Source organism: Centruroides vittatus, unplaced genomic scaffold (assembly GCF_030686945.1).
Source record: "Centruroides vittatus isolate TY-2023 unplaced genomic scaffold, ASM3068694v2 contig_19, whole genome shotgun sequence".
NCBI lineage: Eukaryota > Metazoa > Arthropoda > Arachnida > Scorpiones > Buthidae > Centruroides > Centruroides vittatus.
This window is the reverse complement of record NW_027121169.1, coordinates 6456910-6472885: the sequence shown is the minus strand read 5'-3', so window position 1 is coordinate 6472885 and position 15976 is coordinate 6456910. Positions and strand designations below refer to the sequence as shown.

Sequence of the window (15976 nt, the reverse complement as noted above, 5' to 3'; positions counted from 1 at the left end):
AATTCAACAATTTTTATATTCTAAGTTTTATTGTTTATTATTATACAGAAATTAAATGAAAATTCTTTTTAGGAAAAAAAAAGTGAACTTTTCTTGATCCGGAAGACAACATTCCAATTAACAACACGAGACAATTTCCTACTACACATTTTCTGTACAACGAATATTCACATCAATTCTATCATTTTTTCTTCCAATTTTATGCATTATTATCTTATTTTTCTCTAAATTTAAGTACATTATTAATTAGTTTTTCATTTTATTTTAAAGATTTTTAAAGAAGTTTACAAGATTTCTGAAGAAGGATATTGCACAAAAATATTTCTTGATATGTTCAAATCTTTTTTTTTTAGATATGACATTTTTTATGTTTCTTAAATTAATTTTTAAACATTTTTTTGAATTATTATTGCATTATTTATTTATTTATTTACAAGTATTTTTTTCTTCCTCTTTCTCTATTCTAGAATTTATTAAAGAAGTACCAGTGCTTCCTAATCAATGATTCGAGTACCAATCCATGTGCCATTAGTGAGAGCTTAAAAATGCCATTTTCACTTAAAAATTTAATAACTGTGTACTCTGGGTGGATTTTTTCTTGAGCCAAGAATCTATTTTTGAATAAATTTTGGATGAAAATTATTTTTTTTTATCAAAGCTTAAGGGGTGGTAAGCATCTTAATCCTATGAATCACTCAGTAACGCATGGCTTGAATTTTATAAAAAATGGCACTCTTCTGGTATTTTTTTCGGTACCTTTTAGACAAAAATTAGGAACTACTGGCATATATTTATATATTTTATTAATAAAACATTCAAAAAATTTAATTTTTTAAATTTTATTTTAAAATAAAAAATACTCTCCGCGTGTGTCAAAAAGGACAACTCTCTTATGAAATTGTTGTTGTTGCTGCTGCTGCTGCTGTTGTTGTTAAAATAAAACTACAATTTTTACAATATAGAAAGTACAAGATATACAAAACAACACATCAATATTTTCTTTTAAATATATATATTTCAAAATCAGTAAATTTGTAAAATATTTAAAATAATTTATTTATTTTTTTTATCTTATAAAGATTTATCAATGCAAAGCTTCATTTTTTAAAACTGTTTGATGTGGGAATTTTTTGTGTTTTTCTTAAATTATTTTACTAAAATTTTGCATAAATCTATGGTACTTGAGCGTAGATAATTAGAACAAAATTAAAATCTTATATGATCTATACATCGCGACAAAATTTGATTTCCTATTCTGGAAACTGTACAACTATACAAGACCTCATACATAATATACAAAGTTTTTTTTTCTTTATAACTTAAATAATTATATCTTTTTTTCAAAGAGAAAATAAATTTTAGAAATGAGAAAACTATTCTTTTTTTTATGATTTTACTTGACTTGTGTCGTAGCACTATCCATTTTTTCTCTTATACCTGAGCTTAAATTTTGGTCCCTCTTTCAACTATCATCACCGTCGTTCTTCTCTTCTCTTTGCTGACTTCTATAGGCTCCTACTTTCTTAGCTGCTGCTGTTGCTACTACATCTATAACAGCGTATTGCACCGCTGAAACGTTTGTTTCTGTATCCTGATTGCTCTTATCACTGTTAACTCCCAATCTTTCAGCACTATCGTATTCTCTACCTGCTCTGGGTTTCAGTACGTTAGTAGATTTGTGGGTTACTGAACAGATTTCTTCGCTTCTAACGTAGTCGCTGCTGCTACCACTACTTGTGCTGCTTCTTGAGCAAAGGGATAGAGTCTCTATGTAGTCACTCATATCCGATGACGAGCTACTGGTGTTAACGGTTTTAGGTTCTAGCAGCAGGTGGTTATCGGGTGATGCTGCCGGATGTATCAGACGTCTGTATTCTGGAAGAGGAAGAGAAAAAGTAGGTTTACTTAAGGAAAAGTGCGTATATAATTTTAAAATTTCTATAAATTTGGAGAATATAATGTGCAGGGGTTCGGTATGTGTGTGTTTTGTATGCGTGTAAATCTTTTATGGAATATCTTTTTGTTTTTAGCTAATTTATCACTATTATTCCCTTATATATATATATATATATTTCCATGCAATTATCTAATTTACTGATAAATATTCACTTTATAGACCTATATTATCCTGTAAAACCCTCGCTACTTTTTCTCCTCCACATGAAGAATGCTAGAATTTTTATTAAAGAAATAAAGAAATTCTAACTTTCTCATTGAAATTTCTAAAACAATTTATAACAATATTCCTCCTTAACTTGTTTATCTCCAAAGGAAAACGTTAAATTTACCTTTATCTAAGGAGTAAACTTAAATTTCTTACCACCAGCTCTACACTTGCCATCATTCTTTTGTTTCTGACATTTTCGTTCACTCTTCTTCTCAGCATCCGGTTTGCTTTTTCTGAGTGATGTCGCAATTTCCGGCTTTGCAAGGCTGTGTTTCCGGGGCAGAGAGTTGTGTATACTGACAATATGTGAGTTATTGATAGGGGATATAGACACTGCAGAACTTCTAGGAAGGCTAGTAGAAAATCCAGAATCAGAAGGGCTAGCAATACTGCTTACTTCAGCGGACGGTTTGCAGGGAACACTCGAAGACCTTTTTATAGAAGTTCCAAGACAACCGAAGTCACAATCGACTTTATACTTTATATCGTCGAAATCTCTAGACAGTTCCTCATCAGAAAATAAGTTCTCCTCGTGTTTTAAGCAATCTGCAGATCGATGGTAAAGGGCTCTGTGCAAACTCTCCAGAGAATCATTGTTTGGTGTCGATGGTACTGAAGAGGGTGGCGTGATCTCGTTTGCACTGAAAGACTTTTCTTTAGATCTTAGTGTGAATTTTGAGAAAAGTGAGGTCTTCCTGCTGCTATATCTTGGACAGGAGCTAGGAGAACCCGGGCATTCGTCAGTTTCGGAACCATCATTAAGACCATTTTCATTACGCGTATCTGCAGAGTTGGATCTCTTTCTCATTAGCATCTTTTTCTTTAACTCACTTAAAGAATTTGATCTAGTCGATCTCAAATCTTGTTCCTTCATTCTTGGTGTCAGCTCTTGTTCGTAATTTTTACTTTGACATGGAAGAAGATATGGCATAAAAGGACGGAGAGAAAGGCTGGTAGAATCCGATCTTTCTACTTCACTAGCTCTCTTCTCTTCTTCGCTTATGTCACTGTCTTCCACACACGAAAGAGATTGTTGGGATTTTGTAGAGTATACAGGCTGCATCACCATATAATTATCATCCCTCTGTAGTTTTTCCTCTTCTTCAGCTACTGGAAATGACATTAACTCGTAAACGCTCCCTGTAAATTCGTAATTTTTACCCTTTCTTAACTGACTTGGTGACATTTTGAGTGTTTTCTGATTCTTAACTAGTTCTGAATGGACACACGAATCTTCAGACAACTTCGCTAGAACGCAATTAACATTTTCATAATAAGGCAAAGTCTCGATAAATTGAAGATTAGCATAATTTGACTGCTCCTGAATAGAATTAGTAAAATCTAAATTAACATAATTTGGATTAGAAGGATTTTTCTCTTCTTTAGGATGAGTTTCTTCACCATTGTGCATGGCACAAGTTTCACTAATAAATTCTAGCTTAGGAGGTTCTCTACAGACTGCTTGCGTTTGTTTAGACATGGAGGATTCCGAATCCGATCGAACAAATCCGTGATCCAGAAGAGAAAGATGCTCATCACCCGCATCTTTCCTCCAACAGGGGACTAAATTACCTGCCCACCACATTACACGTTGACACGTACACACTTGACTGATTGCAGTGTGCATTTGAAAGTTATCTGTTCCGTTTTTGTTGCAGGTACACAATACAGTTTTGCACATCTCGTTATCTTGGTGGTGTCCATTCATCTGTAAACAATGCTCCTATAGGAAGAATGGATGAAAATGTAACTAAAGATTAGAAAGGATTGGATATTGTTTATTATCCAGAGAAGAGATTAAAATGTGCTTTTACCTGTAACTTTTTAGGTACATCATACTCTTCCTTTGGCGTCATATCAGTCATTTTGTTACGCTCCAATGTTGCATCTCCGTTCTCTAGCGGAAGTTGTTTTTCCTTAAAAGAATGTTTAATTTAATTAAACAATAGAATTAAATAGAAATATACTAGTTACATACTTACTTTTAAATAAATATTGGCTATTGCAGAACGAGGAACAGAATAATGTCCATTTGAAGTTAGATTCCTTCGACATGTACAAGGTAGCATAGCCTGAACTTCTCGTTTGCTAGGAAGGGTGCCACAAATGCGAGAAGCGTGCTTAGGCGAAGAAGAAGGCGAACCTGTTGAACTACCACTGCCACTACTGGCTTCTTTCTGAAGATTGGGCATGGTTCTAGTCCAGCACGTGCATGGATAACTCATGCCATGAACTTTTGGGATATCGGCATTGAAACGACACGTACATGCTGGGAAATTTTCCTGATTGGGGGTTTTGATAGCGGAACCGAGTAAACGTTTATGATCCTCATCCAAAGAACTGCCTCTAATAATCCTTGGAGGACTCCTAGAGATGTTATGACCGTTAATGTGATGCATACTTCGAGGCCTATCGTAAAGAGTGTCAATACAACTTCTAGGAACTGAGTATTCGGAACTACTTCCACTGCTGGTACCACTACTCTGGGAGCTTTGCGAACACAAAGAACTTCTATCAGGTGGAGACTTAACAGATGTTCGAAAAACTCCTTTTCTTCCGTGTACAGCTACTTCACTGGATGGTGAAACGATTGTTAAGTCCATAGTCCAGTGGGGTGCAAAGACGTTTCCGTTTGTTTGCCTCAGTTCTGGACCATTTCTCATTCCTTCCTTCATGCAATATCGCCCTCCACATTTACTACAATGGCTAAAGGACCTGGCAAAGGAAGAAATTTTAATATTTATAAGATTACACGAAATCTTCTATATTAAAAGCAACTTACCAAGTGCTCTGACTATCGCATGGACAACCATTAATGTTTCTCATGCTGGAATTTACAGAAGATAACTGTTGTTGATCTTGAAAATCACTTATTGTGGGTAAGTCGGGTAATTCGGTTGCGGGTGTTCCTGCCCATCGATAATAAGAACATGAAGGCCAATGATAATGTATATGACAGTTCGATTTACTGTTACATATATCTTCACCCATACCGTCTATCCGGAAACTATCAGAAAATGCATCACAAGTGCTCCCATCTGAACCTGAACTTAGTAATGGTTTACTCGATTCCGTGCTGCATTTATCAGAATCTCTCCCATGAGATTTTGGTAGGAAAGACATGCGAGTTGCAGGATCAACTAAGATGAAAAACTCTTTAAATTTTTTAAAATATTATTTGTTTTTTATATTTTTCTTCTGAAAAATTTACCTGAATGTTTTCTAGAGTATTTTCTTCTACCATGAAGCTTCCCTCTTGATGCAAGATCCACGGATTGTGCCAGTTCCTCCGCCTGATTCGTGAGCAAGATATGGATACCTTCTCCTAAAATTAAAAATTTTTATAAGTCAAAGTATTCTGTATCAGGACAATTAGCGAATTTTACAATACAGTAATCTGTCGACCACGCTCTATAGTTTAAAAAAAGAAACTACTCTACGTAATTTGATATTTAGAAGACGGATATGATCTCGCAATCACTCAATTTTTAAATTTTGCAGGGTAGAAAGAAGTCTGCACATTACATTATATGGCTTAAGAAGTATCCAATAAGTGAACATAATTTGATATTTACAAGAAGATCGGCGCTGTTTTTGACTACTCAGTAGCCTGTTCAAGGTGTGTTATGCAAAAAATTGATAAAATCAACAAAAATAAACCACAGAAACTTAAAATATCAACAAAATCATGTTAAATTGCACAGAAAACATCAAGTTTACGAGGAAAAATACTCATAAATCACCCGCAGAGATGTAATTTTGGATGCAATTTTTTTTTTTAAATTAAGAATATTATATATAAAAATTGTTTACGTTTTAACAATATTTTTAAAGATATATTTTATGAATTTTGTTGTAGGAAATTTAACTTTTTAAATCATTCAACAAAAAAAAAAAACAACAAATCATAAAGTAGTGCTGTCAGTAAATATTTTATAAAGATAGAAGTGGATATCATATAGATTTTCCGATATCTAAACTGTCAAGACACGCTGTTCGGAGTTTGTTTTATAAGATACAAAGGCATCTTTAGAGATACTCTATCATAACCATTGTCAGTTGGGTAAATATTAATAGTAACGTTACCCAAAATCAACACACACGACTTTCCTCCATAATGGCTAGCATTAAAGAAATCACGTTTGTTGATAGCTAAGAAATATATATACATATAAAAAGATAAATTTGGACAAGAAAAAATATTTATTCTATAAGTTGTAACTTCTAAAAAAATTCCAATGAAATATATGACTTTTTCTATAGAGAAAAATATATTATTATTATTTTTTTATAAGCTCCATTTTTATATAAAGAAAATTATTTTTTGCTTTTAATTTTTAATAATTTCTTCATGTTTATGTTTGTTTTTGTAAATTTCAATTAATTAAATTTTATTGCGACTTCTGATTAAAGGTTTATATAAGCAGTTATGTACATATAGGAATTCTAAGAACTTTTTGGATATAGGCATAATTAATATTGGATATAATTAAACTAGAGAGGTCTATGGGAATTTATAGGCCTATAGGAATTCTAAGAACTTTTTGCCAATTATATAGGGGATTATAAACAGTTTATAAGCAGTTATGTAGGAATTCTAAGCATTTTCTAATCAGTTACATACAATAGAAGATTCTAAACACTTTCTGAGAAGTGATACAGGAATTCTAAGCACTTTTTAGGCAGTTAAACAGGAGATTGTAAACAATTTCTAAGCAGTGATATAGGAATTCTATGCCTTTTCTACACAGTTATATGCAGTAGAAGATTCTAAATAATTTCCGAACAGTTATAATCACTTCTAAGCAGATACATAATAGTTTCTACCTAGTGTCCAAGCAGTTATAAAGCAGTTTTGAGTATATGAACAGTTTTGTAGGAATTGTTAAGCAAACAAAGCTGGAAAGTTTATAAAGACTTAATTTTAAAAAATCTGTAGAAAATTGCTTAAAATTCAGTTATTTTAAAAGTAGAATAATTGAATTTATTTATATACAAACAATATTCCAACTACAAAGTGTGAATTAATTAAGAAAAGTGAGATAAAGATAAATTCGTATATTAAAATAAAAAAATTATATATATAATTCAATAACTAAATATAATTTAGCAAGAGTTATATATGATGCACAATAGACCTCTCCAGTTTAATTATATCCAATATTAATTATACTTATATCCAGTTTAACTCGATTTATATCTTGGTGCAAATTATATCCATTTTACTAGATTTAAACCCCCGAGAAATTATAACCAGCTAAACTAGATTATATCCTATAGTAATTATACAGTTAATTATATATAATATCTAGTTTAAATATATTTATATCCAATAATTATTATAATGACTTGAAATATCATTTCACAAAATCTCAACACTTCATAACCAAATCAATTGAAATTATTAATATAAAATAGCTTTAAAGGCAAGAAAAACTAATAAAAAATCTCGTTTCTTCTTTTGTGTTTAAATTGCCTAAATAGCGAGTAAATAAAGAAAATATACGTAGAAATTCATGTACAGCTGGCCAAAATGACTGTATAAACTCCTTTACAACTGGCAAAAATTCTTATACAAACTGCTTGGAAAGTTTCAAGCAGGACATACAATTTTCTTTAAAATGTAAGCAATTTCAAATTAAAATAATAAACTCAAGCAATTTCATTAAAACTCAAGATTAAATTTACCTTTCCCACATCTAGATCCACCTTCGAAACAATATTTTCCATCTACCACACCAAATCTTCTTAATTCTTTGATGGGCCAAGTACCAAGAAGACGTGGAGGAACCCCAGCTGTTAAGCAAAATTTATAATCTTGTAAGTGTAATCTTGCAGGGCCACTTGCCAATTTTCCTTTAGCTGGAGCATGGGCTATTTGTACCAAAAATTGCTGTTCTGTAAAACAATTAAAGATATTTTATGCTAAATAAATTGAAAGTTTACATTTTTAAAACTGTTTACAACACGTAAAACTCTTAGAAAATTTATAATTAACAAAATTTCGTTGAGGTTATTCAATTGAATAATTTAATAGGATTTTAATTTAGCGTAACTTTAATCCATATATTTATTTAACAAACGTGATCGTAAGCCAGATACACAAGCGCTTTCGAGCAAATTTTCATGCATAATGCGTTGTTATGCATATTTATAACATTACATAAATGTTATCCCAACTTCTAAACTTTGTAAATTCCTATAATAATCAATACTAAGGCCTGAAAGAGTAAAATGAGACCCAACCAGTTACGTATGTGGAGTATTACCACTTACGAAGAGAAACTTTAATTTATCATGTGTTTTTGTTTTTTTTTCTTTTTAAGTAAAACAGACTAAATTTTGAGATTTACGTTCTATCAAAATCGCTACAAGACCCTAAAGATGAAATAAGGCTCTGATCATTTCTCCATTAGATTTTTCATAAAAAGAAAATACGTATCATTTCCATAAATAAAACAAAATTTTTGAAGGTTCTGTGTCCTATGACAACAGAGATAAGAGATAAGAGATAAGAGCCAAAAGAGATAAGAGGCCCAGACCAGTCAGAATTGAGGGCCCTTTCAGATTCTTCATTCAAAAAACTATTTTATATTAATTTCTGTTTAGATTTTTACACAGAAGACTAAATTTTTGGGCCCTTGTGTCTTATTACAATCGTTACTAGGGCCATAAAGAGAAGTAACACCCGGCTCTGTCACAAATACAAAAGTTCTATCAAAATTTAAATCTCATTCTACATAAAATATTAAATGTTGGGTTTCTCTTTGTCTAGGGCCAGGCCCAAAACGCTCCTTTGGCACATCCCTCTACGTAGAAGCGATTTCTACTATAATATTTTTTCTACTTTCTTTTTTGTAATCTAGGAAAGGTCATAGCCATATCATATAAGTGTAATCTCAAAGGGATCATCTATCAAGAGTATGAATTGCAGGCTACTCTACTAAAACGATAAAGTTGTAGATACGAAGTAAGTCATATATATATATATAAAAGAAGTACAGGGATATAATAGATGGATAAATTATTCGTTTAGAATAAATTAAAAGACGTACAGTACACGATACTATAATCTATCCACCCCACGATTCTCACCTCTTTTCAACTAAATGCTTTAAATTTCACTTTCCTAATTTTTCATTCGTGAAAATCATTAATCATTTTAGATACAAGAAACATAATTCTAACTTGCTACATTCGTTTTGTATTTATAAACATTCCTGTGCGTAGTTTAGTATGAAACATGCGTTGTGTTATTCATAAATTTCCACGGAAGGATGGCTGTTTAAAATGATGTTTCCACTTTAATTATGAATTCCATACAACCAAGTTCTTTCAGAGAATTAAAATGAATCGATCCAACAACAACCGTAATCATTTTAGAGTTTAAAATTTTTTAAATATTTTCTAAAACGATTCTTTATAACAAAAATCTAACAATGAAGCAATCAGCTTATAACAGTGAAATTTTATAAATGTAAACTTAATTTAAATAATTCAATTATTAATTTATTTTAAAAATAATTGGTAATAATTATTTATAATTTTTAAATTCGTTTCGTTTTCATAAATTCATCACTTTTCAATTTTTATTTATTTAATTTTGTACGTTTCAAGGTTAAAATGAATCATTTTCATTTTGAAATTAGCATTTTTTACATTTAATGACAATTAAATTGAAATAATTACAATTAAGATAAAAAATTGTAGTTTACAGAATTAAAAATGATTACTTTTTAAATTTCAAAAGCTAAAAAAATTATTATAAAAAAGTATACATAATTAGTTTAAAAATATGTTTTTAAATATCATTTAATTAATTTCAAATTTATAATTATTGTAAATTCCGTTATACACAATTAAACCTGTGTATAACGGAACCCCACGGAACCGAACAACTCTTCCATACTAGACATGTTTCCGCTCTAAACAGGTTAATTTACATTACTTTTAGCAAAAAATTCAGAAGACCGTATAAATTTTCCGTTAATGACAGGTTTTTCGCTATATACAGGTTTTATTATACAGGTTTGACTGTATTATTATTAAGTTCTATCACGAGTCTAGACTGAAGAAAGGGAGAGAGTGAGGGGTGAGCAGATAGGATGAATGACGAATTGTTTTGAAATTAATAATATTAAATATTACAAGTTAAAAAATAATTTTTAATATAATCGAACCTCTGAACAACGGACATCTTTAAATAGTAGCGGGTTGTTTCTTTTAATAAAAAAAATTGCATACAAAATATCCTCCAAACAACAACCACCTGTGAATATCACTTTTTATGTTCCCGTCAGTGGCCGTTGTTTACAGGTTTGACTGTATTTACATTAAGAAAAAACAACGAAATAATGTCTATAAACAATTTGTAATATATTTAAACAATTAAAAAAATTGTAAATTAGAAAAACCTGTGCTATTCCTGTTTACAAAAATTTGAATTAAAATTAGAGTTTTTAATTAAAAATTTCAATAAATAAAGGATAAAATTTATAAAAACTAAACCATTTTTTAAAACATGTACACACAGAATATTACTACATTAATTATAATTATAAAAATATTTTATTACGGTGATAAATAATTAAATTATTATACATTTTAACTCATCTTCAGATGTTTTGATGTTAAATTTATCTACTAGATGATACAATCTGAGTATAGAATTTAGTAGAAAACTTAGTGTTAAGTAGGAAAATTTGCAATTAGAAAGTAGTAAATGAAGCTTCTTAATGCAATTTACTTAATGCAGAAAGGGGTTGTTATTTATTTTAATGATTGTGTAAATGGTTGCAAGTGCTACTACTCTAGTAACGAAATAATATTTAATAATTAGTAAATACAATCTCTTATTTTTATTAAAAATTTGTAGTAGCACTTATCATTGTAAATAAATATCGATTATGCAATTATATTCGTGATTTCAAAATTCGATTTTGATATTAACGTATCGAATAAACTTTAAAGATGATAAAAAGACCTGAAAAATCATTAAAATTTCAATGAAATTTCTATTAAATATCATCTTAACTTTTTATATTTACATAAGAAAAAGTTAATATAGAAGTAGCTAAATAGATTTTAAAAAAAGTTGTTAAAATTAAAAAAATATTATTCTAAATTATAAAAATTACATTTTAAAATCATTTTTAAACATGTAATTTAGTTTTTTTCGCGTATAAACCATTGCAGATTATAAAAGTTAGCATTATATTAAACACAAATGGGGAGATCCTGATCGAAATTTTAAATTAAATATCAGTTCCTTAATAAAATATTATAGAAAATTCTAAATGCCTTTAAAATACTGAAAAAATAATAATTTAATTAAAAACTTTTTGTGTAATATAATTAAAATGTAGCGAGAGTTAAAATTGATGGAACATTTGTTATAAACAGCTATTAAATTATATATTTCAAGATTATAAAAAATTTATGAAAATTACTAACAAAATTATTATCTGTAATTTTTATATTTTTAATTTTTATGATATTATAAACATTATTAATTTAAATAAAAAATAATTTGAAAATTATATAAATACTTTTTTCTATTTAATTTTGTTTATAAAATTCGTCATTTACAGTATTTAATTTTATATATTTTAAAATAAAAAAAAATTAAAAGTTAATCATTTCCACTTGTAAACGACAATTTTTGAATTTAATTATGATTAATTTCAATTTAATTGCAATTAATTTTAAAAAATTTAAATTTAAAAATGAAAATGATTATATTTTTAACCTTCAAAATACAGGAAAAAATTACAGGAAAAAATTGAAAGTGATGAATTTATAAATGAAATTAAAAGTATTAAAACACTTCCTTAATTATTTTTTAGTAAATTATTATATGAAAATTAGAGAAATATGTAAATTTTCTACAATTTTTAATTTGAAATTTTATATATTTCTTTTATTTCTAAATTTGTACATTTCAAAATTAAAAAAATATAATTATTTTCATTTTGTAAATGATAATATTTCAACTTAAACGTGATTAATTTCAATTTAAACATGATTAATTCCAACTTAATTGCGATTAAAAAATGTCGATTGTAATGAAAATGATTATTTTCAAGTTTGAAACGTACAAAATTAGAAAATACGGTAAATGTACGAATAAAAATTTAAAAATTACATAAAAGATATTATCTTCAATCCAAAAAAATTAATTGGAACATTTTATAAATTTATAAATAAAAATGATAAAAAATGAGTATTATTTTTTAAAATACAAATTTATACAAAAATGTGTAGAATTTTTGTATTTTTTATGAGAAATTTTACATATTTTCATGTAATAAATTGAATTTTATGTGCTGTTGATAAAACATAGAAGTAGACTTACCTTCAACTAAATTAGTTCGAATTTTCACCTGCCACTGAATAAGTAATTCTCTAGAATCGAAGGCAAGTACAACTACAACTTCAGTACAGATGAGAGCTAAGGTGTTGCTCTCTTTATCCAATGTGAATCCTGTCTCCATTCCTAGAAATCCTTCGAGAGAAAGTGAAGCTTTGGTGGGCCCATTCTTGCACCTGTCTTTGCTATCACGATACAATTGTAGATGGAGGCAATCTAAAGATTAAATTAAATTTTGTTCCATTAAATAATTAAATGGGAAAATTTAAAGTAAGATGAGATGATAATAATGTTTAATTAAATAGTTTTGACTTTAATTCATTTATATTTTCCCTACGTGGATTGGTCGACAGTACTTCAATTACGTAATAATGAAGTTAAGGCTACGACACTTAACAATGCTCCTATAGTAGTAATAATAGCCATACTTCTATAGCAACAATATGCAATGGATATTCAATAATTAAACAATGATTTCGAATGAAAATTGAACAATTTTATGTATAAATAATTCATGAAAGTGATTATTAACGAGTGGTGCCACCCATGTGGTGCATTAATTTTTACTTAAAGCCATGTACGACCCCAAACTGTTGGTTGACATCACGGAAAAGAATTATTAAAGCCCACTAATGATCTTTTGGTGGTATTAACCTCATAATATTCCATAAAACATTTACGGTATGTGCAACCATGCTGCTATATCGATTTCTAACAATTTTTTTTATCCTCCTTTACCAAAGAACCTTCGTTTTTTAAACTAAAATGTAAGGTTTTTCCAAATGTTAGTGGTTGTAACACTTCTAATGCTTCTCGTGGGTGTTGTTGATGATAGTGATCAGTATATAATGTTGCTATAGTAACAACTGAAAGTTTTAAGGGGGCAGCGTGTTGAGATTTTCTAGCAAATATAATTAGAATGATACTGAAGCTATGGAGTTTACCAGTTGTATTAACACTAAATTGGCATGTTGAATGTTAAAGAATCAAGATATAATAAAAATGTTACTATAACAACAATTGAAACTTTTAGGGAACACATTATTGAACTTTGTTAGAAAATACAGTAAGAATATTGAAGGATAACAGCTGAATTAATGTAAAAGCAATATATTCAAGCTGGAAGATCGATTTAAATTATAAATAATCATTATAAAATATTGTTGCTATAGTAACATCTAGGATTTTAAGAAGACAAATTGTTGAAATTCGCTACTAAACATTGATAAACGTAGCACTAAAGTTACGAAATTCAATAGATAAATTGATATTTAAGAAGCATATTCAAATGTAAAAGAACAACCAATAAAAAACAAAATTCTAAGTGGTAATGTATCGAAAATTTCTAGTAAATATGGCTAGAATACTGTTAAAATAGTACTGAAATTAATATTAAAGTAGCATATTGAGCTTTAAAACGGTTTAAATTTAAAAATAATTATAAAAAATATAATAAATTTCAACATATAAAATCTCTATTTTGAAGCGATTACAAATAAATTGACTGTACATCAGGGGGAGTAAAACATGATTTTAATGCTCAATCACGTGATATAATTTCCTATTTTAGATAGAAAATACTTTAGAATTACTATAAAGATAAGGATTTTTATTTTATTTTTATTTTCGGAAAAAAATACTGCAAAAGCTAAAAAATTTTCTTTCTCGTTTCCCAAGAGCACAATGCTTTGTCCTTCAAGTAAAGACAGAATGAGATCCAAGTGGAATTTCTTAACTTCTAAACTTCAAAGAGATATTGGATGACTATTTGTGATGTGCTCAACTTCCAAACACGTTAAAAAAAACGTCCAATTCCTCCCAGATCGACTTTTATTTAAGGTGAATTTTTTAGAAAAAAATAGTGTAAGAAGGATAGAATCTTTCTCTTATCCTCCTCTCTTCTTTCTAAAGGTTATCATTGAGAGAAATATGATATTTAAAATTATTTTCTTATTGTTACTGTAGTTTATTTTCTCAATATCTTTCGTATATATAACAGTGCTGCTATAGTAACATGATACTAGACTGCTATCAGATATAACTGAATCGTTATTATTCTATTTAATTAATTAATTGTTTTTAATGTAACTATAATGTACAGCACACTGTAGAATTCTATAGTATAGTTAGCAGTCTTTAGTACTCTATAGTGCTATAGTATACGTTAGCGTATACTATTAATTAGTAGTATAAATGCTAGAGTATGGTAACATTACTCTACTTAATTAATTATTAATTAGTTATTGTGCTGCTACAGTAATGTATACTTTAATCATATAAAATTGTAAAAACTAGAGATTAAGATAGTTTTAATGCTTTATGTTAGTAGCATCATATGCAAGTACACGTTTATTACGTTGATAGCATGGTAGGAAGTTACTTGTGTTATCACATTAGTGCCTGTACATTTACAGATTTATTATGCTAGTATCATTATAATGCTACCAACATATTAAACTATGCACATACTTAAACTATGATGAGTATTCACGATATTATCTATATTATAACTGAATAATTTGTATCATGATCACATATTGTTACTCTGCTTATAGTTTGCTTATGATGTTATTTATGTATTTTATGCTATGTGTATACTAATTTATGTAGTATAACATGCAATTTTAATTAAGAGTTAATGTTTAAATTAGATTTAATGCTATAATTATTGATCTGAAGTTATATATATCAACATTGTATGTCGTCCTCTTGTTAAAGTATTGATCAGGTGTAGGTATGTATTAATTATATAGTATTATGAAAAGTAAATACAGTACAGTAAATTATGCTGGTAGTAAGGATTTTTATGCCATTAAGAACTGTTACAGATCAGTATCATCAGTTTGTAACTTCATAAAATAAAGGTAATTGCAATGAAGAAATGTATAATGCAGCAACAGCAACATTAATTTTCTCTTCCTGAGAGGTTAACAGGAGAATAATTAATAAAAATTACATTTACTTGTAACAATAGTAATAATTAATGCTCTTAGGAACGAGATAGAAGAGTTACAGTAGCAGCATTCGAAAGTTTTCTCATTACTGATACTACTACAATAATAAAGCAATCACTCTCAGCTATTAATAACACATTAGAGAGATCCTTGTAGTGGCATAAAATAAACTTTAAAGGTTATCTAGTGCTTTTTTATTAGTGTAGTAGCAGTGATTTACTGCAATGTCAGGGTGGGAGACGTCCGTTTTTTGTCTTAGTTAAGACAGGAAATTCCATTCATATCTTAAAATGCCTTTGACTCGATCGTTTCTTTCTCTAAATACCGACTTAGTTTAAAAACCACTCTAAAAATAGTGGTCCTACTAAACACTGTGATAAAAGTCGCGTGTGAGGAAACATGAAGTAACATACTGAAAATAGTGCTTTTAATATTATCCTAGTTATTTGAATTTAATGACTTCCTTCGATGATTTAAGACCCTTAA

The 15976-nt window shown here is 28.8% G+C and overlaps 1 protein-coding gene across 2 annotated transcripts in view; it reads right to left on the bottom strand.

Moving 5' to 3' along the window:
* Positions 1-10: 10 nt before the first annotated feature.
* LOC136970209 (uncharacterized) overlaps positions 11-15976 on the bottom strand; it is a 61225-nt gene continuing 45259 nt past the window's right edge. The window contains exons 3-11 of one of the 2 annotated variants that reach the window (XM_067264634.1): positions 12522-12752; positions 7856-8065; positions 5379-5492; positions 5161-5307; positions 4950-5076; positions 4150-4882; positions 3982-4083; positions 2321-3890; positions 11-1875 (exon numbers count right to left, since the gene is read on the bottom strand). In XM_067264634.1, the coding sequence (XP_067120735.1) occupies positions 1463-1875; positions 2321-3890; positions 3982-4083; positions 4150-4882; positions 4950-5076; positions 5161-5307; positions 5379-5492; positions 7856-8065; positions 12522-12752 (3647 nt within the window). In that variant the 3' untranslated portion in view covers positions 11-1462. Of the gene's footprint in view, positions 1876-2320; positions 3891-3981; positions 4084-4149; positions 4883-4949; positions 5308-5378; positions 5493-7855; positions 8066-12521; positions 12753-15976 lie in introns of both variants that reach the window. The other variant, XM_067264633.1, reaches the window with a different exon arrangement.